The sequence below is a fragment of the Canis lupus genome, chromosome 37 (assembly GCF_048164855.1).
Source record: "Canis lupus baileyi chromosome 37, mCanLup2.hap1, whole genome shotgun sequence".
Taxonomy (NCBI): domain Eukaryota; kingdom Metazoa; phylum Chordata; class Mammalia; order Carnivora; family Canidae; genus Canis; species Canis lupus.
This window is the reverse complement of record NC_132874.1, coordinates 18,708,685-18,732,650: the sequence shown is the minus strand read 5'-3', so window position 1 is coordinate 18,732,650 and position 23,966 is coordinate 18,708,685. Positions and strand designations below refer to the sequence as shown.

Genomic DNA, 23,966 nt, shown 5'->3' with positions numbered 1-23,966 from the left:
CCAGTGCCTTGAGAATTATCTCCCTGTCTCCTTGTTTTGTAACAAGTAATAAAAAGTTCTTTGCTTTCAACATTTCAAAAAAGAAAAATATGACAATCAAATTAAGCAATAGTGAGGAAAAAACTGACCTCCAGTAAGACAAATCCAAAAAAAGGGAATTCACAAATACTATTAGAATGAAAAAGCTATAGTTAGAGCAGAGATTAAATAAGAGAAGACTGAAAATTTTTAAGGTAATAAATTGGATAAATTCTTCCCCTCTTAACAAACCTCTAGAAAATGCATAATGACTTAAAAAGTAGATATTTTTAAATAGTAGATACCTCTACATTTAAAGGAAAATGAATGGGTAATTAAAAATTTTCCCCAAAGGAGAACACAGAATCAGATGATTTTACAGATAAGCTTTCGAGACTTTGAAGGAAGAGATCATTTCCTGAGAAGAAAGAGGGAGCATTCCCCAACTTATTCCAAGAGCAAGTATAACTTGAAACCGAACAACACTGTATGAGGTGAGCCCATCACGTGTGCGCCTATAAACACAAATGCAAAAATTCCAAGCCACAAATTCAAAAGGTAACAGGGCAAGTAATGTGAAACCTTTAAGGTCCGTGTTACAGACTGTGTGTGTGTGTCTCAAATTCCTATGAACAAAACCCTAATTCCTAATGAGTCGGTTTTAGGAGGTAGGGCCTTGGGATGTAATCTGGTCTAGATGAGGTCATGAGGGTGGAGACCCCATGATGGGATTAGTGTCCTACAGGAAGAGGAAGAGACTAGAGCTCACACCCTCTCTCTACATGCACGTACCAAGGAAGCCGAAGTGAAGACCTAACCAGGAAGGCAGCCCTTAGCAAGAACCCAGCCATGCTGGCACCCTGAGCTCAGACTTCTGGCCACCAGAATTGTGAGAGGTCCGTGTTGGTTGTTTCAGCACCCCCAGTCTGTAGTATTTTCGTTATAGCAGCCCAAACTCACTGAGACCGTCAAGGAAGCAATCTGCTACATTTTCTTATTAGGTTCAACAGTTTGGACTCGATTTCTTTCCTTTACTATTGTTTAATCTTAACAATACTGAACTGGACTTCAAGATGGAAAATGAGCATCTTTGCCTTCTTCCTGATTTTTAAAGGACATGCTTTGAGGGTGTCACCATTAAGAATGTTGTTAGCACAAAAAAAAAAAAAAAAAAAAAGAATGTTGTTAGCTGTAGGTTTTTTAGATGGACTCCTGATCAGATTAGTGGAGTTCTTTCTGTTCCTGGTTTGCTTGTTTGGAAGAGACTTAAGAGACAGAACAACCAAGTGTAAGAAGTGAATCCTATTCGGCTCCTGCCTCCAATAAGCCAAAAGCAGACTTTTTGAGCTGTTGGAGGGAATTTGATTATGGTTTGGGTATTAGAGAAAAACAGCAAATTATTTTAACGTAGGTATGGTCATGCATTGTGATTGTGTAAGAAAATGTCTGGTTTGGCGGGGGGTTTGGTGGTAAAAATATGCATCATATAAAATTTAGCACTTTAGCCAATTTTAAATGTACAAGTTCTGCAGCATTGTGTTCACATTGTTGTGCGACCATCGCCACCATCCATCTCCAGAATGTTTTTCACCTTCCCATGCTGAAACACTGTCCCCACTGAACACTAACTCCCTGTCCCTCCCACCTCAGTTCCTGGAAGCCACCCTTGCACATTCTGCCTCTATGAAGTTGACCACTCCAGGCACTGCATATAAGGGCATACAATATTTGTCCTTTTCTGACCGGCTTAAACTTCATTTTGCATAATGTCCTCAAGGTTTACCCATGCTGTAGCCTGCATCAGAATTTCCTTCCTCTTTAAAGCTGAATTGTCTTTGCCACGTTGTTTATCCATTCATCCGTTGATGGACGCTTGGGTGGCTTCTTTTTGGCTACTGGGAGTGCTGCTAGGAATATGGGTGTACCAATATCTGTTCAAGTCTGTTTTCCATTCTTTCAGATACCTATATATACACTTAAAAGTGGGATTGCTGGCCATGTGGTAAATCTGTGCGTGTCTGAGGAATTGCCAGACTGTTTTCTGCAGCAGCTGCACCATTTCACATTCCCACCAGCAAGGCACAAGGGCTCTACTTTCTCCACATCCTTGCCAACGCTTGTTAAGAAAATGTCTGTTTTTAATGGATTTATATGAGGTAGAGTTGAAGAAGAATTATTAGTCACCCATTGCCTACAGAGCAGTCATGCCCCACCCATGGGACTTCAGGCCCCCACCAGCTGACAGGCAGTACGGCCATCTGCTTGGGCTGCTTTCACTCTTAGTTGTGACCATGCCTATATTTGCCATGTGTGCCTATAAAATTTCCATTATGCTCTGAAGGACTTTAAAAGAAAAAAGGAAAACACTCTGATTTAGTGATATGTACATATATATAGTAAAACTATCAGTTTTTAAAAGGCAACAAAATGCTAGACATTATTCATGATTCTAGGTACCTTTCGGGCAAGAGTTGGGGATAGCACCAGAGAGGAATACCATGGTATTGGTCATGTTCTGGTTTTTAAGTTGGGTGCTGGTTTCCTTAGGTCCTTATTATGATGCTTCATTACCTCTATAAATTGCATATATCCTTTTTCATATTTAGTATTACATAACTTACATTTTTAAATCCTCAACCAGTAACTCTTATTACTTAGAGCTCTGGTTCTTACATGTTGGTCAAAGATCTGGTGCTCGTCTGAATTTCAGCTGGCATAGTATAAGGCAGAGACAATAGAGGGAGTTTTATAAAGCTAAGTTTACTTGATTTCAAGGATCGTGTTTTTCAATTAATGTCCTCTTTAATTTGGTATTAAAAGAGCCTTCAGAAATGATCATAGAGTTAAAAGGATGCAGTTTGTTGTGTTGTTTGTTTTATTGTCTTTACAAATGGCAAACAAAAAAAGTAGATGACCTTGTATAAGGTCATTACCATTGAAAAATGTTATGGTCCTTGAAATAAAAAATTCTAGGAATTATTGCCTCAGAGAACAGAAACGGCATTCATTAGCCAAACAGCAAGGCTGATGATACTCAAGGTAGTGATTTTACTTACCACTTTTGACACAGAATGCAGCTCTTCAACTTAATAAGGTGATTTAGAGGAACCGCTGATCGGCCCTACCTAAAGACTCCTGAATAAATTTGAATTAACTCAGCAGAGACCTACTCCAAGTCAGTAGAGCTAGCGTCTCAAACATCAGCTGATGATGATCAAAACTAACATTTGAGTACTTTCTCTACCACTATTTTGTAGAAATTGTCCCACTTAAAGCTCAGAAATGCATTATTGCCATTTCCCTGATAACTGGAACCTTGGCTAATGTCTTGCTCGGCATCACGTAAGTCAGAGAAAGGGGAGCTAAAAATTCAGAACCGGTTTGGCAGCACGACCCTTCATCAACACGCATAGCTACTACTCAATTGAATAGCACACGTGACACCCCCAGTGCAAAGCTAAAATGCTAAGGGCCACAAAACAAGTCCTGAGAGCTGAATTCAGAACTTGGCCCGGTCCCTTGCAGTACCTCCCATATTTTGGATTGTCTGACATTTGTAGAGTCCAGAATCATAGAGCTTGAAGGCGGGGAATGCAGAGTTCGCTAGAAACATTACAGTTTTACCACTGAGGTCTTCAAATGCACATGGAGGCAGGGATCTAGCTGCATTTATGTCTTGTCTCCCTCCCAGACACTCATGAACACACTATATAAATTCACTATAGAAATCGAAGACTGGGGGAAAGGAGTTCCAGGCGAACTCCCATGGCTGACAGCTGAAGTATCACGGGGAGTGGGAAGAAGGTGGTCCAGCTTCCAGCCAAGAGGCCTCAAGAGAGGTTTGGAAGACAGTGAACTTTTTGAGTGAGAGGGCTTATAACGAGATAGGGGAGTGGAGGCTCAGATTCCTGAATCTCCTCAGAGAAGGATAAAAGAAAGGCAAAAGACAGTTCAGACTGCTTCCAGATAATGTTATCTCAGTAGAGAAATGGGAAAATGCTCACATAAGCCCATGCGTTCTAATTCGTATTGTAGTAAAGTGAAGGCTTTGAACGATGTTCCTATTTTCTTTTAGGTTCTTTATCTTTCACGTTTGTCAGTGGGCGCCTGCCAGGGCTCCTCCTCAGTCATACCTACTGCCTCCCAGCATCTCAACATCCTTAAGAGTCGCATGTGGTTTCTCCCCATCCTAGCAAGTTCAGACTTCCCCTTCTTTCTCTTGTCCTCTCCTGTCCTCCCTTTCCTTCTTGTGTCAGTCAGTTGCCTGTGACTGTGTAACACATCACCCAAATGAGAGTGGCGTTAAGCAATGTGCTGTTGTCTCCCACAATCTTGGGAAATGACCAGGTTCTAGAGGGTGATTCTTGCGCTTGGTGCCTCATGCAGTTGCAGTCAGAGGCTGGCTGGGATTGGAGCCCTCCAACGTCTCCTCTGGTTTGGGCACCTGAGGTGGCATCTCGGTAGAACAGCTGTGGTGCCTCAGGTGAAGTAGTGGGAGGCTGACTGAATGCTTCCCTCTCTCCCTCCATCTGTCCCTTCATGTACCGTACAGCCTCTCTGCGTGGTTAGCTTGGGCTTCCTCACAGCATGGAGGTTCGGAGTAGTGGGAGGTCTTCTATGGTAACGATTTTTCCCCTAGATAAGCAATCCAAAAAACCAAAGCAGAAGGAGGTTCAAAGCTTGGGAGTCACTCAGCACCGCTGTTGCTGCATTTTATTGGTCCAGAGAAAGTCAGAACAAAACCCACTCTAGGGGAGAGGGACCCTATACGAATACAGGGAGGTATGGTTTATGGGGATGATGTACTTCTGCAAACCTGGCTACCACATTTCTGATTTATTGAAATTTGACTCCTTGTGACTGAAATATCTTAAGTTACTGTCTCATGTCTTGTGTCACATCCATGATTTATGATTTCTTCTTTCTTTTATTTATTTTAATTTTTTAATTTCTTCTTTCTAATTGTTGTTTATACTACTAGCGATTGAAAGACTTCTTTTAGGAATTCTTATGCATTCTTTCAAATGAATCTTAACAATATATTTTTATTTACTGATATTAAAATTTAAGCACCCAGAGGGCCCTATAGAAAAGCTACATGACTGTTTTTTAGAAAGTCTCTTTGGGAAATCAGATTTGATTCACTTTTTAACCACTGATGATAACATATCACACTTAAAAGGCAGATCAGTTTTAGGGAAAAGCGATACACCCTCATGTATGGGTGTCCTTCAGTGAACTCACCCACAAGATTGCTTTTCATGCTTAGCCACTAATTTGAAAACCTGTTCTCTTGTTGGGACTGAACCATGCTTTATTTTCTGGCTAGACCTTTTATTTATTTATTTATTTTTAATTTATATCAAGCTCTTACACAATCCAAAGCTTTTTTTTTTTTTTTTTTTTTTTTTTTTTTACCACCCCATCCCCGCCCCGGAAAGAAAGAGATAACTTGACTCTAAAAGATTTTAGCTTAGTCCTATGGCAGTTTCAGAAATTCTTTATTTAAAACCTCCTACCTATAGATGGCTTAAAGTTCCTTAGCTTCGGCAAATGCCATTGAGGCCTTAGGTTCTTATAAAGAGTCATTGACATTTTTTTCTCTTCTTTCTTTCTTTCTTTCTTTCTTTCTTTCTTTCTTTCTTTCTTTCTTTCTTTCTCCTTTCTTTTTGTTAAAGAAGCTAAATCTCTGAAGTTTTTCTCTGGTGATCATAAAGAATAACACATGTGGGACAAAATGGGCAGTTGGAGGTGGCAAATAATTTGATTTTTTTCCCCCCTTACCCACAACCCTGGGGAGAACTCTGCCATAAAGGAGTAATTTGCTCATGCGATTTCACTGCAGTTGCCATAAAAAAAAAAAACAAAAAAAACACACCTAACAGGAACAGTAGGCCAGAAGCGTTTCCAATCCCTGGAGAAAAGAGTCAAGGATTTACGGTGGGAAGCAGAGCAGTCCTTTTTCTCTTTTACAGTGATTAGGAGTGAAGTATCTGAGGTCGATACCACTTCTCTCACACAGGACTTTATATAGATTCAGTGGAAGCTGACTCTGAAGAGTGATCATCAGTGGTTGAAGTTTTCCATAGATTGTCTTCATGCAGGGGGAAGATTTTGTTTAAAAAAAAAAAAAGATTCCAGACTCCATTCTTCCCCAGTTTTTAGAAAAGCATTAGAGGGGCACCTGGGTGGCTCAGTAGGTTGAGCGCCTGCCTTTGGCTCAGGTCATGATCCCGGGGTCCTGGGATCAAGTCCCGCATTGGGCTCCCTGTGAGGAGCCTGCTTCTCCCTCTGCCTGTATCTCTGCCTCTCTCTCTGTCTCTCATGAATAAATAAACAAAAAAATCTTTAAAAAAAAAAAGCATTAGAGAAAATAGCAAGGTATGCTGTTGGTAATTTGCTTCCACACCCGTGTCCTCACACCTGGGTTCTGTGTGCAGCTTGAGTGAAGGGGCCCTAGCCTCAGAGCCCTGCAGCTCCCCCTCTGCTCCGGGAGAAGGGGGGGCAGTGCTCTTGAGTTCTAGCTGGATTTTTTCTGAAGCTTTACCCTAACCTCCCCCCCTCCCCCCGTACCCCTCTCCCCAGTGAAACTTTCCACTGAGCTTCAGGTTGAGGCCAAAGGTGCTGCTCACTCCCCTACCACCCTAGGACCCCTCTTCCCAAAGGTCAGCTCACACCTACCCTCAGTGGTGCCAACTGTTGATGGCAGGAGGTGACCCAACCTGAGGGGGCCAGGCAGCAGGAAAGAAAGGGGGCTGGGAGGGGGTGACCGGGGCCAGGATCACCAGGGACGTTTTTGTTCACCATTCTCTTCATTCTCACAACTTCCTCGGGAAGCCCAGTTCACTCCTGCCTTCGTAGGTGAGGAAACCTGAAGGCAAGAGTTTAAATAACTTGCTTTCCTGCAACGTACTTCAACCAAGTATGTAAAGTATTGAAACCAAATAAAATCTAAGAATTTTACTTACTCCTTGGGTAAGATGAGGGATTTGAATCTCAGCCTGACAGCCCAGCCACTGTTGGTTCATGGGACCACTCACCCACCCACCCACACTCCCATCCCGCTCCCAAGCCATTGCTAACTGGTAATCCACTTCTGAATGAAAACGGGGCGGCTTTCTTGAGGTGAGCCTGTGGCACCTAGTCAAGTAACAATAGTTGTCACTCTCTCTTGTTTAATCTTATAGTGGAGTACGAGAAGGAGTTCTCCCCTGGCCAGCGACACCACAAAGAGTTCAAGTTCAACTTATCCCAGATTCCTGAGGGTGAGGCGGTGACGGCTGCAGAATTCCGAATCTACAAGGACTGTGTTGTGGGGAGTTTTAAAAACCAAACTTTTCTTATCAGCATTTATCAAGTCTTGCAGGAGCATCAGCACAGGTATGAAGGCTCAAGGCACCCATACGGGTGGGGCTGGCCCCCATTTCTCACCCTGCCATCATCTAACCCCGAGTATGTCTGTGGAAGGTGATTTGGAGTTCAGGGGCAGCACACGAGCATGATGAGGAATGCATTCTGAATGGTAGTATTTAGCCAGCAAGAAGATTTTTTTGGTTATTAAAATGATTTTTTTCCAAATAGTTGTCTTTTCCTAAGCAAGCCAGTGGACGGTATTTACTAAGCATCCTTTGTGATCAGAGAACATATGCCTTATTGGGGTTAAAACATTGCCCACCGTGGTTCGACCGGTGAGGGTGGCTAAAATCAATTCATACATGAAAGTCATGTAAGGATGCTTATAAATGATACTCACTAAGTTAGTGGAAAGCTGTGTGTTTGCCTCTAATACATATATGTGAGCTGTCTTTGAGTGTGTGTATGGGTGTGTATCTCGAATGTATCTCTTCTCATTTGGATACAAAGGAACAGTAGACTATTTGCCCCCCTCCCACCCCATGTCTGGAATATTCTTGTTTTTTGAAATGAGGCTAGACCATTTTTATGAAAGAATTTCAACAGCTTACATTCTTGGGGCTGCCTACCAATAAAGAAAAACTAACATGGAGTGATTTCTGGAGGATTAGAAGGGCCAAGGGAAGAAATATTACAGCAGCTGGTCCAATCCTGTAGCACATAGAAAGCAAGCCAGTGATCTTGACTTGTGCTTAGTGTTTGGGGGTCAGTCAGTTAGTTCTTGAGAATTGGTGGGCCTGATGCAAAGGTCAGCACCGCTGCATACGTAGTGCCCAGGATGGAGAACACAGCACATGATGGGACAGCCTGGCAATTATACGGTAAATAGGCAGACGACAAAGGGAGAGAGTACAGAGATGGAGGGAACCCCACATTTACAATCTCTGTAGGGGATTTGCCAGCTTTGGTTTCACACACCAAGTCAAGATTCTTGCTTTTGGGCTTGGAAATCTCTTGACTTCCCAAGAATGTCCAAAGGTTTAGGAATGACTTCGGTTTCTCCTGGACTTACGGATCTATGTGTGGCTCTGCCACAAATATGCACGCTAAAATAATAATGACTGTAAACTGGCCCCATAAAAGGTTTATTTTGAAAGCACTACCAACATGTGGCCCTTGTGCATATTCGAGTGTGTCATGAGGGAAACAGGAAAGGGAAAACACGTGCCAGGCTTTGGGGGCACATTGTGGTGTTGAATATACGCACTGAGCATTGTATGTGAGTTCTTTGTCGGGATAGTTATAAGTAAAATACAGCCATTGGTATCTATAACAGACTAGAATTTCGGAATGAAGGGAAGGTTTTCTGTTGTCTGATTTTCACCCCTAAATAAAAGTATCATCAGTGACTTAACTGTTAAGGGCCTCTTTTGAAATAACAAATTATTTGTTGGTAGATTTTTGTCTTTTGATATTTCAGAAAGAATTGATACTCAGTGGTGATTCTTGGAGCCTGCTTTAAGCCATTGATTGTCAGTCTGCCTAATTATATGTCCACTGCATTTATCTGGCAGAAATAACCTACCAGTACCTTCCTGGCTCAGACATTTGTTTGGAATCCATGGTTTTCTCTGTTCCGCAGGAAAGGCTTTATAGTGAAAACACTAGATTGGGATTTTTGTGTAACTATGGGATTTTTCAAAATTATTATTATTTAAAAAATAGAGCTAGCAGACCATTTGTAAGGTTTATATTGAACTCCAGCCAAAAACGAACAGCTGCCTTGTGCTTAAGATGGTGGTGTCATACTTTCTCCGGGCCAGCAGTGAGTTTGGAAAACAAAATCCCAAACAGCCCCAACCTTTGATGACTCTGTCAAAGCAGAGTTGTAATTTCTCTGCCTTCTAGGATGGGAGTATTTGGCGATTGGATGTGTTTAACTTTTGTGCATAGGAAAGGGGATATATGGGAGAATTGGGAAATTCTCATGCTTTTGAAAGGCTGCAGGTTGACCAACAGGAGATTTTCTTTTCTTATCGGTGGGCTAGGAGCCCAGGTCTCCTGCTGTCTCCTGATGTTCTTCCAGAGGCCTCCAGATTTAACTGCAGGGCTCCTTCTGGGGAAGGTTTGATCTCCCCATCTGTACCGTCTTGGGGTTTCCTGGCTAAAAATGATCGGCCAAGCTTGTGAAGAAACTTATTTGTCTAATCTGTGTGTAAGTGAAATTTGTAGTATTTGATGGATTCACTTAATTTAACAAATGTTTGTTTTGCAAAATAGTTGGCCTCCTTGAAAAAGAAAACTACAAAAAAGGCAGGTTTTTCAGTGCTGAATTGTACCTCCAGCTAAGGCAAAAGAAGTTATGTGTTGGGCCTCTTGATATAAAAGGCAGCTAAGAAGCCTAACCCAGGGGAGGGTCAGAAAAGATTCTTGGAGGATAGGCCATTGCTATGAATTGTGCAGAAACATATTCCTCTTACTGATAAGAAATCACTGGAACAGGTAAGTTCAAAAAAGTGACTACTTGAATAGATGGTGCTTTGAGTAAGAACAGGGAAACATTTGATACTTTATTCAAAACCTGAGAATAAGCTTTGAGATAGAATCTAAGTCCTGAAAAGATCTGGAGCAACCCATAGAGCAGAATTGGATCAGCAACCCAACAGCACGTACAGTAAAATCAGAGCAGCAAAGGGTGTTAATATCTGGTGTTATAAATCATGTTTTTATGATGACGCTGGTAAAAATCGGCATTTGCATAGCACTTAGAGTTTGGAAAGAGCCTTTTCACATATTCCCTCACTAGGATTTAACCGCTGACCCCCATCAGATAAGCAGGGCAGGCATGTTACCTTTTAGAGAATGAAACGTGGCACGTAAGAATTTTGCCAAGTCCAAATTAGGCCTGCATTGTTGTCTGCTGTTTCCCAAGTCACCCTGATGACAAAGGGACAGTTCCAAGATAAAGGTGAAGTGCCAGAAAGAGGTAAGCAATCCCCTTGGGGCATGCCCTTTGTCTCCATCTGGTTAGCTTTGATGCAAACATCCTAAAGATGTTTCTGTGTGGGTGTTCAATGAGATGGCTCTGTTGGGGGTGCAGATGTGTCTGCTAGAGTTCAGGCCCTGGTTCTTTGACTTTCCAGGCTTTTCTTCAGAAATGTTTGTTGACCTACTGAGAAACCATAAAACTGTTAGCAGCTTTTCTAGAGGAAGGGTATGGACAAGAAAAAAGACTAGAATAATTCTATACAAAAGTATTTGTACTTATTCCGAGTGTTACCTATTTGTCCATGGACTTTACCTTGTTCTCCCACATCTCATACACACTAAGCTGTCTTCATGCTTGTAGTGTAAAGGCTGCTCTGAATACCTTTGACCTTCTATATTTGTGGTTGTAGTCTGTTGCTTTTCAGAATGTGTACTCATGATCTTTAATTATATTTTTAAAAATATATTTATTTGAGAGAGAGCATGAACAAGGGAGACAGGCAGAGGCAGAGGGAGAAGCAGACTCCCCACAGAGCAGAGAGCGTGACCCTGGGATCATAACCTGAGCTGAAGGCAGATGCTTAAAATGATCAAGCCACCTAAGCACTGGATCGTTAATTTTATAGCTCCTGTAGATTAATAGTGCAGTTTTGGGGCCTTCCAAAAATATCATTTTCATCTACACTTATTTGGTTAAAGACATTCTTTTACGGTTCTTATTTGAATTTCATATAATTAGAAGTTAAAGTCAAATAGCATCTCTTGAAAGCCAGCCAGAAATGTTTTCAGTGTCTGAAAGATGGCCCTATTTTGTTTTGTTTTGTTTTTATGATGGCCCTATTTTGTACTTGAATTTGCCCACTTGTTTCTGCTAGCTTTGAAATCCCATATACTACTATGTTTTAGAAATTACATTGCTGGAAGTGATAGTCTGTCTTCTGTGCATATAACTTTTCTGTGTTCTATCATGGTGCAGTCTTTGGAAGACATGTAGAGGAAGAATTAATTCCAAAATTTAAAATTCAGTGTGTCCTGGTGTAAGCAATATCACAACCTACTCCTCTGTTTCCAAACAGGCAAAGTTTTTTCTTTCTTCTTTGTTTTTTTTTTTTTTTTTTTAGTTCATGTTTCATCCTAACTTCATTAGGCTTAGGGTGTGAAAAATGAATGTTTGAATCAAGAGAACTGAGCATTAGAAATGGATTTTGAAACTGAGAAAGATTTCCTTAGGCCACCCAGAAGCTGTGCTAGTACAGTCCCTGGGAATAATCCCAGACAGAATTATTGCTTAAACTAAATTTTTCACCAAGTTCGCCATTTACATATTTTACAGATAGAATGTAATTGTTTCAAGAGAGAAAATCACTGTTAGAGGGCAAAAACACATTTTTCCAGAATTTTTAGTTGGATAATGCTCCTCTGAACCATTCACAGAGATAGAGAACACAGGAATAAGTGAGGGAAGGGCAATGAGGATGAGTTCAGGTTTGGACATGTTTGAGACATGAATGGATGCCCAAGAGGCAGTGAAATATGAAAGTTTTTAGCTCAGCAGAATGAGCTAGCTGGAGTAGTAGATATTTGAGATTCTAAATGAACTAGTAAAGTAGATTAGATAGCCTAGTTGTGTAAGAATAGAAATAAATAATTGCCCTAGTATCATTTATTGGAAATACTATTCTTTTTCCATGCACTTCAGTAGCATCTTTGTTACAAATCAGGTGACCATGTATGTGTGGGTCTGGTTCTAAGACCTTTATTCTGTTCCATTGGTTGTCTTTTTCTTGCACCAATCTATACTCTTCGTTATCTTAGTTTCATAAGAAGGCTTGATAACTGTATATAAATTCTTTAAATTTTGAAACTCTGTTAGCTAGTTATGGCCTTTTGCATTCCCACATAAATTGTAAAATCAGCATTTTAATTTCTATAAAGAAACTTGTGGGGCTTCTAATTGGAATTCCATTAAATCTAGAGATCAATTTTGGAAGAATTGACTCTTACTAATATTGAATGTTCCAATCTAAGAATGTGGTATTTGCCTAGGCTTTCTTTCACTTTTCTTAGTAATATTTTATGATTTTTTTGTGTCTTAAATATTCTTATTAGATGATTCTGATTTATAGATCATTAGAATATTCCCGGTTTTGACGATTTTTATGCTATTGTAAATAATATTATTAGCTTTTAAAAACTTCGGTGTCTAATTGTTTCTGCTCACAAAGAAATACAATTGATTTTTGTATATTGATCTTATATCCAGCAACCTTGCAAATTCAATTATTCATTCTAATAATTTTTTGTGCAAAATTTTTGGAATTTCTATAAATATAATCATGTCATCTATAAATATCAGTTTTATTTCTTCTTTTGTAATTCTTACATTTTTTTTCTCCATTTTTCTTGTTTTATTGTACTGACTGGACATGCAGTACAATTTTGAATTTGAGTCAGATTTCTGTCTCAGATCAGAAATCCCTGAATGAATTTGCATGTAATTATATATATATATAATATCTTTATAGGTACTCTTTATTAGAATCTTAAAGAAGTTCTCTATTTCGAGTTAAGTTTTCTAATATTAGAAATTCGTGTGGAATTTTATTTTTAAAAATTTCTGATTTTTTCCCCTAAGTGTTAATGTGATATAGTACATTAAACTATTTCCAAATGTTAAACCAACCTCGCATTCATGGAACAAGCCCAACTTGTGATTTATTATCCTTTTTACATAATGCTAGATTCAGAGATCATATCTGATAACTCTATTATTCAGGATCACCTGTGGGTCTGTTCCCATTATCTATTTGTTCTCTTGATTTTTCCTCATTTGACTTTATTTCTTGGCATGACTGATCATTTTTTTAATTCAGTTCTGGCCATTATCTATGGAAAATATTTATAAATGCTGTTATCTCTTTCTAGAGTGGATTTCCTTGTCTTCTGGGAGGCACACAAAATACAGGGTGATCTCTCATTCTTTTCAAGTATTTAAGGGTATTTAAGGATGTGTTAAGAATGATCTGTTTCTGGTTTTTTCCTTTCTCCTAGAGTTTAGCCTTCTAGGGGTCTCAGCTGAAGGTCTAGGATGTTTGATGTTTACCAGAGCTCCTCTTCCTTGGTGGGCTCTGCACTCTAATTTTTAACTTCCAGCATTGAGAAACTGCCAAAAACTCTGCTTAGCTTTTTGTCCTTTAAGCAGTTTCTTTCTGCTTGTTTTCTCAGCTTCCTACTCCACGCATTCACAGCCTCATATTTGGCAAATATCTCAAATGGAAATGTTGGAGTTGAAGGCAGCCAGGACTTGAAGAGCCAAAGTTCTATAGGAGGTGAAACCAAACTTGTATGAGCTCACTTTTATGCAGCCCCTTTCCCCTGGGACCTTAGCCCTCCAGGTCCAAACTTCCCGAAGCTCCAGTTTTTGTCCCTGCCAGTGATGTTGCTCCAAGCTGTAGGCTTCTGCTCCTTTCTGTTTGATACCCATGCATCATGCCAGGAATGATCAAATCTACTGAAATGAAAAGGCAACACAAAAACAATACAAATGTAGGGCTCACCTCCATGTATTTTTCTTCTCCCTGTGATCTTGACCCATCAAGTGTTGACTGTCTTAGTTGCTTTAAGATGACTACAAACAAGTTTATTTTTTCACTTGTCCTCAGTGGGAGTGTTAGTTTGATACATCATAACCAGAAGCATATGTCTCTGAAACATAATATTTTTATTATTTTTATTTTGAAATCTTTACAATGAATCCCCACAAATGTTGATATGTGTGATTCATTAACCAAATAGTGTAGTTTGGGAAACAAGACCTGAACCGGGCAGTCAGTCCAGTTCCAAGATCTGGGAGAGTAATTTCCTTAGAAGAGCATTTCTTACAGATCGATTGCTCTAGAGTGCTACTGGATTTTCAGTGCTGCTGGCTAAAGTGAAGTGACATGAACCTTTATCTTCAACTGAGGTATAAGTGAGATACCTGAGACTTTTTTTTTTTTTTAAGAGAAGGGCAAATTTGAGAAAGCCAGGATGGGAGAACCTTATTGTGGTTGGGGCAGAGCGAAATCAAAGCCTTTTATCGCTGTGCCCAGCCACACCTGTTTCTCTTTCTGTGTCTGGCTTTCACAAGTGTGATCCTCAGGGACTCCTGAAATCTTACTTGCTTATTTGATAATCTCTGGCACACTCAGTGTGGGCCTCAGGCAAGCAATGAGCTTTTCAGTTTTGTTGCTTTGCCCCCGAAAAGAGGATAATACAACACCTCAGGTTATGTAACTAGTTTTGTCTTTTTAGTCAAGTCCTATTATATCTAGAGTGATCCACCTGAAATCAAAACAAAAAATTCAACCAAACCTTATTCCTTAGCCTATCTAAGTTCTGTTCTTTGCAGAGCCATGGTGTAGAAGAGCGTATTACAGGGAGGAATTAAGGTTATCATAAAGAGGAACGTACACTCAAAAGAATGCTCCATTTGAGGGAAAGGGAGAATCGGGTGCAGTGGGCAAGAGAAGCAGTTGTTTGGGGACTGTTTACCTAACACTTGGTAAACATGGAAGAGAAGAAAAGATCAGTCTTTGTTTCTGGAAACTATGCCTTCTGTAGTGTTCATCCCCAGAAACAGATTGCCCCAGAAAGAAGACATGCGTCTTCTTTCCAGGATGTCCAGCCTTGTGGGAGGCCGGCTATGGTGGAGGCTAAGATTATCTTTTGAGACATCTGTTGTTTTTTTTTTTTTTAAATCCCAAATGAACACCTTTTTTCTTGTTTTGTTTCCCTGTATCGTACAGGAAATGGAAATGTAGGATTGGTGATGAAAACATAACATTTGCACGTAACATGTTTAAAAGGTAGCAGGACGTCTCATTCAATGTGTGCTTGATCACTAGGGCGTGTTGGAGTATATATCCCCGTGAAGGAGGACATTGTTTTGTTTCTGTGGCCAAGGAGGTCAGGTTAGGTTGCCATGAATTCGTAAAAAATAATCTGCTTTCCACCCTCCACCCTCCCTCTCTGCCTTGGACACAGAGAAGCAGGATTTCTAATAATACTGCTACTTTGGACTTGATCTTATTTGTGATTCTGATTATTAGTCTAACTTGATAACTCCCTGAGGGTAGGGCCAATGCATAAGACAATCAAACATTTACTTGCGGAGTGTTCTACGTTTGCTTTGTACTGTTTTAGGGAGAGGAGCAAGAAATCTTGAGAGCAGTTAGCTTTGAACCTTAAGTCTAAAAACCAGATGACGATGATACTAGTCATATTTAAAGGAGCAGGACCCTGCTGTAGGTCAGACTCTCACAGTGTGGTGCCCAGGCCAGCAGCAGCGGCATCACCTGGGTACCTTAGAAATGCAAATTCTCAGGCCCCACCCCAGAAGCTCTTTGTGCTAACAAACCTTCCAGGTGACTCCAACACAGGCTGAACTTGAGAACAACTGCTGTGATGATTAAAGGGTGTGCAACACTGGAGCCAAGTGACCTATATTCAAATCCCTACTCTGTACTTACTGGCTCTATGACTAGGAGCAAGCTACTTAACCCCCTTGTGCCTCAGGTTCCCTCTCTGTAAGCCTGTGATGGCATTAATAGTATTTACCTCTTATGGTGGTTGTGAGGACTTAGCATATGGAAAAGCATCCATGTAGTAAACGCCAAGTAAGGGCTCGCTAGGTTAATACTGTGTCAGCAAACGGATTTGTATCCGTTTGTTGAAGATGAAATCTGTCATACAGAGTTAAGGTGTTTTTGATATTTAAACCATCTCTTTATACCCTGCTAGTCCTTGAGGTGAATATTAGTTAATACTGAGAGGCATAACATCAGTGAGAGCTTAATTATATAATAATAATGTGCATTCACTCTTATTACCCAAATCCGTGTGTGTGTAGCAGTTTACCCTGATTTGTAGTGCTCTGTTTTCAAATATCCTATTCTTTCCTCCTTTTAGTGGTAAAAGTTTAAACTTATAATCCTCTGTATATGATATATTACATAAGAAGAAAGTAAAACCGCTTGCTTTATTTACTATCTAATTTTCTAAAATGGTTGGCTTTGGGCTTCCGTTCTTTTTGAAATTTAAGTTTGCCTCATTGCATAAAGCAGGTCCATCACTTGATGAGAGTTGTTTCATATCTTAGTTTACCGTGAAGTCCAGCCGTACTGCAAAGGGATGTTGTAAAGAAATAAAGGAAGAAGACAACAGGCTCACCTTATCAAACATCTCATAAATCTGTTTGCTTCAAGCATATAAATTTCACTTGGTCAAGAACATTTCTTTCTAGTAAAACAGTAGTAAGCAGAGTGGCACTTTGTCTAGGGCAGTGTGACCTTAGTGGGTGCCATTTGTCAGGAAAGACTAAAGCCAGCCACTAGGAGCTCGGATACCTCCTGCTCTTCTTCGAGGGTGAAAAGAAATAGGACCCACTGTGTTTGCCATGCTGCTTTCTACGCCAGCCTGATGCAGTATCGCCTGCAAGGGCGGGGGCTTTGGGAGCTTGTATTAGGAGAGACCAGGTGGGGTGACCTCGACAACAAAACACTAGTTCTACAAGTCTTGCTATGAGTGACTTGCTGGTCAGTCAATTCTAGCCTCAGGGTGACTTTGTAAAATTTTCTAGAAATTTCTAGATTTTCCAGACATCCCTTGGTAGGCTTATTAATTGTTAAGAACTTAATTTTCCCAGGAAGATCTAAAGACCTCAAGTGGGCTAACACCGAAAATAAAATTGTTGTATCCTCGAAGATAGAATGCATATTCATCATGAAACATGGGGTTCTGTGAGTTGGTAGAAAACAAAACAGCCAGTAAATTGTTTCAGAATTCTCTGTCTTGTTTCAGAATTTTCTTTCATGATAGATGAACTTGAGCATGTCAGTCATCCCAAGAGGAAGATCCAAGTAATCCAGTCATGATGGTCACTTTGGCCAAACCCTAGGATTCTTTATCCATTGGTAACACATGTTTTAGAAAGAACGACAGGCCTTGAGTCTGCTGAAGTCAGATTTAGAAGGGAATCCCTGTGTTTTTCACCTGGCAAAATCAGATGCATCCTGTTGGAGGCTATACTTGCACAGGAGACTGGGCAGGCTGCAGGTCATTGATGCCAAGTAAATAGGTATCAGCCGGCCCCACCCCATTTCAGTGACTTGCCATAAATAGTGTTTCCTAAATACCTGTGTTATTGGGAGCGTTGAGGCTGAGCCAAAGAGGCTGCTCCTTAAAGCTGTAATTTTTTTTTTTTTTTTAAGTTCTTCACCCTGGCTGTGAATGCATGTCGGTAGTGTTCTCAGTCTAGATGGGGAGCCTTCTGCATGAGAGGAGGAGTAGAGCAAGACTGGGAAGGTCACTGGAGTTCCAACAGCAGGTGGCGGCCATCTTTGGTCCCTTCCTGCATGTATCTTTCACCCCTTCCTACCCTGGCCTGGATAGGAGAACCTGCTCGTGATTTCTGATCATGTGCCAGCTCTGAGTATCTTTTTTTTTTTTAAGATTTTATTTATTTATTCATGAGAGACACAGGCAGAGGGAGAAGCAGGCTCCATGCAGGGAGCCCGATGCGGGACTCGATCCTGGGTCTCCAGGGTCACGCCCTGGGCCAAAGGTGGTGCTAAACCGCTGAGCCACCGGGGCTGCCCCAAGCTCTGAGTATCTTAACATGGTTCTGTATCCAGCTGATGTTGGCATCTCTGTGCAGTAGATTTGATCCCTTACCTCCTTCTGAGCCCTCATTCAGTATTTTCAACCTGTGCCCTGGGCCTTTCTAGACTCTGCTTTTTAGATATGTGGTGGCTAAGAGCATAGGCTCTGACTTTACGTTCTGGTCACACACCTAAGCTCTGTGGGCTCCATGCCCTCAGCTGTAGAAGAGAGACGGGGAAAGGATCTGGCTCTCTGCGGACCCCAAGGAATAAAGGCGAGGCTCTTGGGGCATCCCGCATGTTGGAAGCACACAGTAACTCTTGTTGCTTCTCTTCCATTTAGTCCACTTATTTTAAGTGCATGCTCTACCTCTCCTTCCGTCCGTGGACCCGAGCCTCCTAGATGATGTAATGAGCATCACAATTTGAGGCTACCTCACGGCCGGTGAGCCACTTCTTTTGTCTTTCCGGGCTCAGCTATCTGATTGCCTGTGTGTTCCCCCTGGCCCCCTGAGCAGTGAGGACCAGCATCCTCGCCATTGCCCGGCCAGGGACGGAGGTGGAGAAGCAGCACAGGTGCCCAGGGACCCAGCGTGACTCAGGAGCAGGCAGGAGAGTAAGCCAGGCCGCTCGCATCTACGCGTCCCCACTCGCCTTGTGGCTTGCATCCCTTCCACCTCCCGATTGCTAATCCTCCTCCCCTCAGAGCCTTCTTCCTTTATCCCAAGATTAACTTGGGGTTCGTCTTTTCCCCTTTAATCCGTGCCCTTTTCTCCTTCTCTCTGCTTTCTCTCCTTTGTGGGAGACTTCCACCCTGCCCCACACTGTCTCCTGTAACTGTTTCCTGCTTCATAGACCCTACTTTTTCCAAATTAAAGTTCATTCTAGCTCTTTGTACCAGCTCCGCCGCCCTCCTATCTCAGACTGTAGTTTTCTGCATCCTCGTGCCAAGTCTTTAAGAATTGTCTGCCAGGTGCACAGGTGCGTCACCTAAGCTCTGTGAACAGCGACGAGTGACCCCCTTCACTCCGGGGCAGCTTGGCGCCCTGGACTCTCATTCTAGAGGGTGCCAGAAGGACGTGCCTGCCCTGCCGGGGGACCAGGGCTCCTTTTCCCACAGTGCTGTTCGTCGTGTCTGTGTTATTCCTGGATGAGGGTCTTCTCCAACCTTCCAGAAGAGAATTTATGTCTTTTTATATCTTCACTTCAAAGCTTTGGACTTGCAGTCCGCTCTTGCTGTTTTCTATGAACACCCCCTGTCTCCCTGCTCACAGTTACCTAGGGCCTGGGGGGCAATTTGTCAACAGGAGGTATGACACATGCACGTCGGGGAGTGCTTTAAAGATGGCAGGCCCGCATGTGGCCCCCCGCAGACTCTGGTCGGCAGCTGAGTAAACTCCTTTTCGCTGTACCTACTGTTTTAAGCTTGGAAAAGATGACGGTAGAGTTTCCTTCTAACTCTAAGCCACGTAAACAGGAAAAATTGTTTCCCCTCAGAAATCTAAGACTTTTGACTCCCAACATCTCACTGGCCTCACGAAGATTTGATGGGGCAGAGAGAAATTGTACTCCCTTGCCACGGGTTGGCCTTTCTTAACAATCTCAAACAGCAGGGACACAGTACGGAAAACTGGACGTGCTTGCTGCTTTTCACTAGCTAGCTCTTTCATTTACCAGCTTTTGATCTTAGTTGCATGGCTGTAACCTCAAGGACGAGTCCGATTCCCCAGCCGTCCCATGGGGATCGTGATCCTCAACCATCTCTCAGGATCGTTGATAGGAGAACGAAGTGCACAAGAGCGCCTTATAACCAATTTCAACATTCGGTGTTTGCATTGCAGTGCTCATCTTAATGATGCAGGGTTCTAGTAATTTTTCTATCCTGTAAAAGATGGTACCCGAGGATTTCAATCTTTCCATGGCCAAAATGGTGCCCTTCCCTGGCCTGGGAGTGCCTGGCCATTTCATGCCCGTGACCCTGGGATGTCAGCTCAGATTCAGAGTATCCTTGAAACACACGAAGGGGACCGTCCCCTAACACCGCTCTATCACCAAGTGTTGCACGAGTGGGAAGAAGCCTTCATCCATCTTCCCACGACTCCCAGGGTTATGTTAGTTGAAAACTATAAGAAATACATACATATGTAAAACTACTCCTTTTGGAGCCCAGTGGAAAGAATGGATTCCAGGTTTTCCTACAAGAAGCCCAGCCATGGCTCACAGCTGCACCGGGATGAACTTTAAAATCACTCAACATCCACCCACAGCTACACCGTCCACACAAGAAAGGAGCCCACACTCAGCATGGACTGCTCAAAGGCCGTAATTAAAAGCAAGGAACTGATGATTACTCACAGATTTGATGTGGCCTCTCGATTCTCCTTATTTCACAGGAACTAACATATGAAGATTGTCGGGTCCTCATTTTACAAAAGAGAAAAATGAACAAAGCACACCCTTTTTTTTTTTTTTTGCTCATATGATTCCTGATTTTAATATTTTCCCAATCCTTTCCCTCACACCCCTCCTTGCTCTTTTTTTTAGAGTTCGTTTACCACAAAGTAAGCAACAATATGACTTACTTTCTTCCTCCTGCCCTCCCTTCCTTATTTCCAAGAAAGACTTGGCATGAACAGCCATAGCAAGGCCTTTGATGAAGTTGAGAGATCTACATATTTTGGGGAGAAAACTCATTTCTGTGAAGCTCCCTAGCATGTATTCCTCTCCAGATCATGCCATGCATGTGTCCGGTGTGTCACGCGAGCCAGAGCTGCAGTAGGGCACTGTGCGTGGCTCCTCCTGTGTGCACGTAACCCAACGTTGGTGTTTTCATCCTAACGCCAAGGCAGGACAGAGAGGGTGGGCCGAGAGGGCAGCACGCGACTCACCACACCATCTCTTCTTTCTTTCAGAGACTCTGACCTATTTTTGTTGGACACCCGCGTGGTGTGGGCCTCAGAAGAAGGCTGGCTGGAATTTGACATCACAGCCACTAGCAATCTGTGGGTCGTGACCCCACAGCACAACATGGGGCTACAGCTGAGCGTGGTGACCCGGGATGGTAAGTTTGCCAAAATCGGCCAACAGTTTTCTTCCATTTCCTCTCCAACAGTTAGGATAGAGCCATGGTTTCCGGTGGAGACTACAACTCTGGGGTGACCTCACTGACTGTTCCCTCATAACTGCTACTGAAAAGCAAAATCTTTCCTGGAGGTCTCCAGGAAGGACTGGATATAAGTAGATGGTCTGAGTTCCAGTAACAATGGGAAGACCGCTCACAGAGGCAGGGGAGGCCAGGCTACATTCTGACTATTGGCTGGGGTGGGGGGCCGGGGAGGGGAGGTTTGCACAGAAACCCTTCCAGTGCCCCCTACTCCTCCAGCACCAAAGCTCAACAGCTCAGACTCCCCACACAGGTCCTCAGACGGGGCCCACGCTGCCTGTGAAGTCAGTCACCTCCCTGTTTGGGAGGCATATGATCAGAAAAGAACAGTCGCATCAGGAAGCCTTTCAGGAATGGGAGGGCCTGGGAGTTCACGCCAGTCCTTGCTTTGGTTTCGTGGAGCTTTGGAAGGAGTGTTTTGATTTTGCCCATCCAAAGGGAGGCAGCAGGGCTCTGAGAAGGCCTAGTGCTCTTCCCTCACGCTCCTTCTTTGTGGCTGACACCTGCGCGGTGAGGGAGGCTCAGCTATGCAGCTTATAGGAACAAGTTTCCATGGACTGAAGACCGGTTCTGTGGTTTGCATTCAAGGACTCCCCATCAACCCCCGAGCCGCAGGCCTGGTGGGCAGAGATGGGCCTTACGACAAGCAGCCCTTCATGGTGGCCTTCTTCAAAGTGAGTGAGGTCCACGTGCGCACCACAAGGTCGGCCCCCGGTCGGCGCCGCCAGCAGAGCCGCAATCGCTCAACCCAGTCCCAGGATGTGTCACGGGTCTCCAGCGCCTCAGGTAGGTTTGGGTGGAGCCTCCCCCCCTTTCTTTTCCAGAAAGGAAGCCTGGTTAGCACTCAGGTCTCAATGAGAACAAGGATGTGCTGATGGTGTCAGCTGTTACCTGGCTTCTGCCCAGAACTACAAAGGCCTACAGGTGCCTCATCACAGCCACCAATTACCTAGAAGGGTTCCTAGAGCCATCAGAAGGGGATGTTTGTTCTCCGGGGACTCAGTTTGCAGGCCAGACACCTGAGCATCTGGTTTTCTAGAAGAGCATCCTTCCGTTTGATGAGATTTCTCCAACTCCTCTTTCATTCACACAAAGGTCCTGAGAACACCTAGATTTTCTTCTAGTCGTGTCACTCCTGGGAGGCTGTGGCATACAAACAAACGTGGTGTATTTGTGTGAGATGGACTCGTACTTGTCCATGCTCTTGGCTGAAAGTGATGGAAACTCAGCTCCGACAACCGTCTCCGACTGGTTTCATTGGTGCATTGAACCGGAAGTTGCGGATTCTATCTTAGGCCTGGGCAGATTCATGGGCTCACACAGTGTGACCTACCTTGCCTTCTCTTCTTCTGTTTTCCCTTATTGGTGGCATTCTCAGAAAGACCATCTCTGTGTGGTGGAGGCAGCCGGTAGTCCCAGGATTTTATCCTGCTTGGTAACCTCAGCTTCAGAAGAGAACATCTCTTTCTGGTAGTAGCTTCCGTAGAAAGCCAGGCTGAGGCCAGGTGCTCACCTCTGGGCTAGGGAATGGGGTCAGCCCCATCCTGCCCCAAACAGGCAGGTTCCGAGGGCTAGAGAGAGGAAGAACTCCTACTGCTTGAGTGTCAATTCAGTAGTCCTTCAGAGGTGTTTCCCGCTGCCCCCCCCCCATGCTGTGTCTTACTAGAAAGGGATATGGAAGTCCACTCATCAAAACATGAAGTGTGGGGAGCAGGTGTTGCTTCCTAATATCAGCTCACATCGCTAGTAGGCACCAAATTCAAAGAGATGAATCTTGCTTTAAAGCCAAGGCTTACAAGTCCTGGGTCTCCTTGAGCTGTTGAATTGGCCCAGGATTCCAGCATGAAGTTGAAGATTTGCGGTGGGATTTGCAGTCAGAGATGTTGCTTCCCTTGTTACTAGTCCGTGACGTTGGGCAAACCTATTTCAGCTTCCGGGTTACTTGTCTTTTAAGTGGGGATGACGCACACTCGGTCGGTTTGTTGGGGTTAAATAAGTATTTGATCTGGTCCCTCATAATGCCCAGAGTAGTTGCATCCAGTTGTAGGAAGCAGGTCCCCAGGGCGTATGTTAGGACCCAAGAAAGGATGTCAGATGCTTCTGGAAGATGCACCAGTTCTACCAGGTGACTATTTAAGAGTGTCCTCGTCAGCGGCCAGAAAGACTTCACGCAGCTTTCCAGAGTGCTCCATTTCTCTTTGGGAAGAGGCATCTCCGTTTTAGGTTCCGACCTACTAAGCCATCCCTCTTACGAGTAACTGAGCTGTAGAGCTAGAGGATCCACCACCCAGTGTGAGGTGACATTTTGCTGCTTTTGTCATCCTGGTGTTTCTTGGAAGCGTCGTGCAGCGTGGGTGTTCCCGTGTTTACCACTAAAAACAGAAGAAAGAAGAAGAAGAAATGATTGCTTTCCTTTGTTCGCCTCTGAGGAAGCCTGCTAAAGAGAGGCCTTCATGTCCGTGTCCCCCTTCAGGGCGCGATGAAGGAGGCTGCCCGTGGCGGGCGTCGATTCATTAATGAACTGCGGTCGCTTTGGCGCTGGGGCCCCAGACACGAAGGCAGCTCTTGAAATGTTGATTGCTTTTTTAAAATTGAAATTTCACTTGATTTATTCAACACCCCCTCCCCCAAGTACACACAACAGATTTTGTAATTGGAAAAACATGTCTCTGATTTGGGTTTTACCAGGATCATCCAACTATTCTTTTTCCATGTCTCTTTCAGCTTTTTTTAAAAATTAGCATTTGACAAGTTTATTAAATAGGAATATGAAAGTTGATCGAACGTGTATTAAGAGGCCAGCG

General features: G+C 43.1%; 1 protein-coding gene across 1 annotated transcript in view; it reads left to right on the top strand.

Annotated features, from left to right (window-relative positions):
* The window catches only part of BMP6 (bone morphogenetic protein 6), a 149,830-nt gene that overhangs the window by 113,914 nt on the left and 11,950 nt on the right, over nucleotides 1-23,966 (top strand). The window contains exons 2-4 of the mRNA XM_072814215.1: nucleotides 7,206-7,398; nucleotides 20,912-21,060; nucleotides 21,751-21,948. Coding sequence (XP_072670316.1) covers nucleotides 7,206-7,398; nucleotides 20,912-21,060; nucleotides 21,751-21,948 — 540 coding nt within the window. The remainder of the gene's footprint in view (nucleotides 1-7,205; nucleotides 7,399-20,911; nucleotides 21,061-21,750; nucleotides 21,949-23,966) is intronic.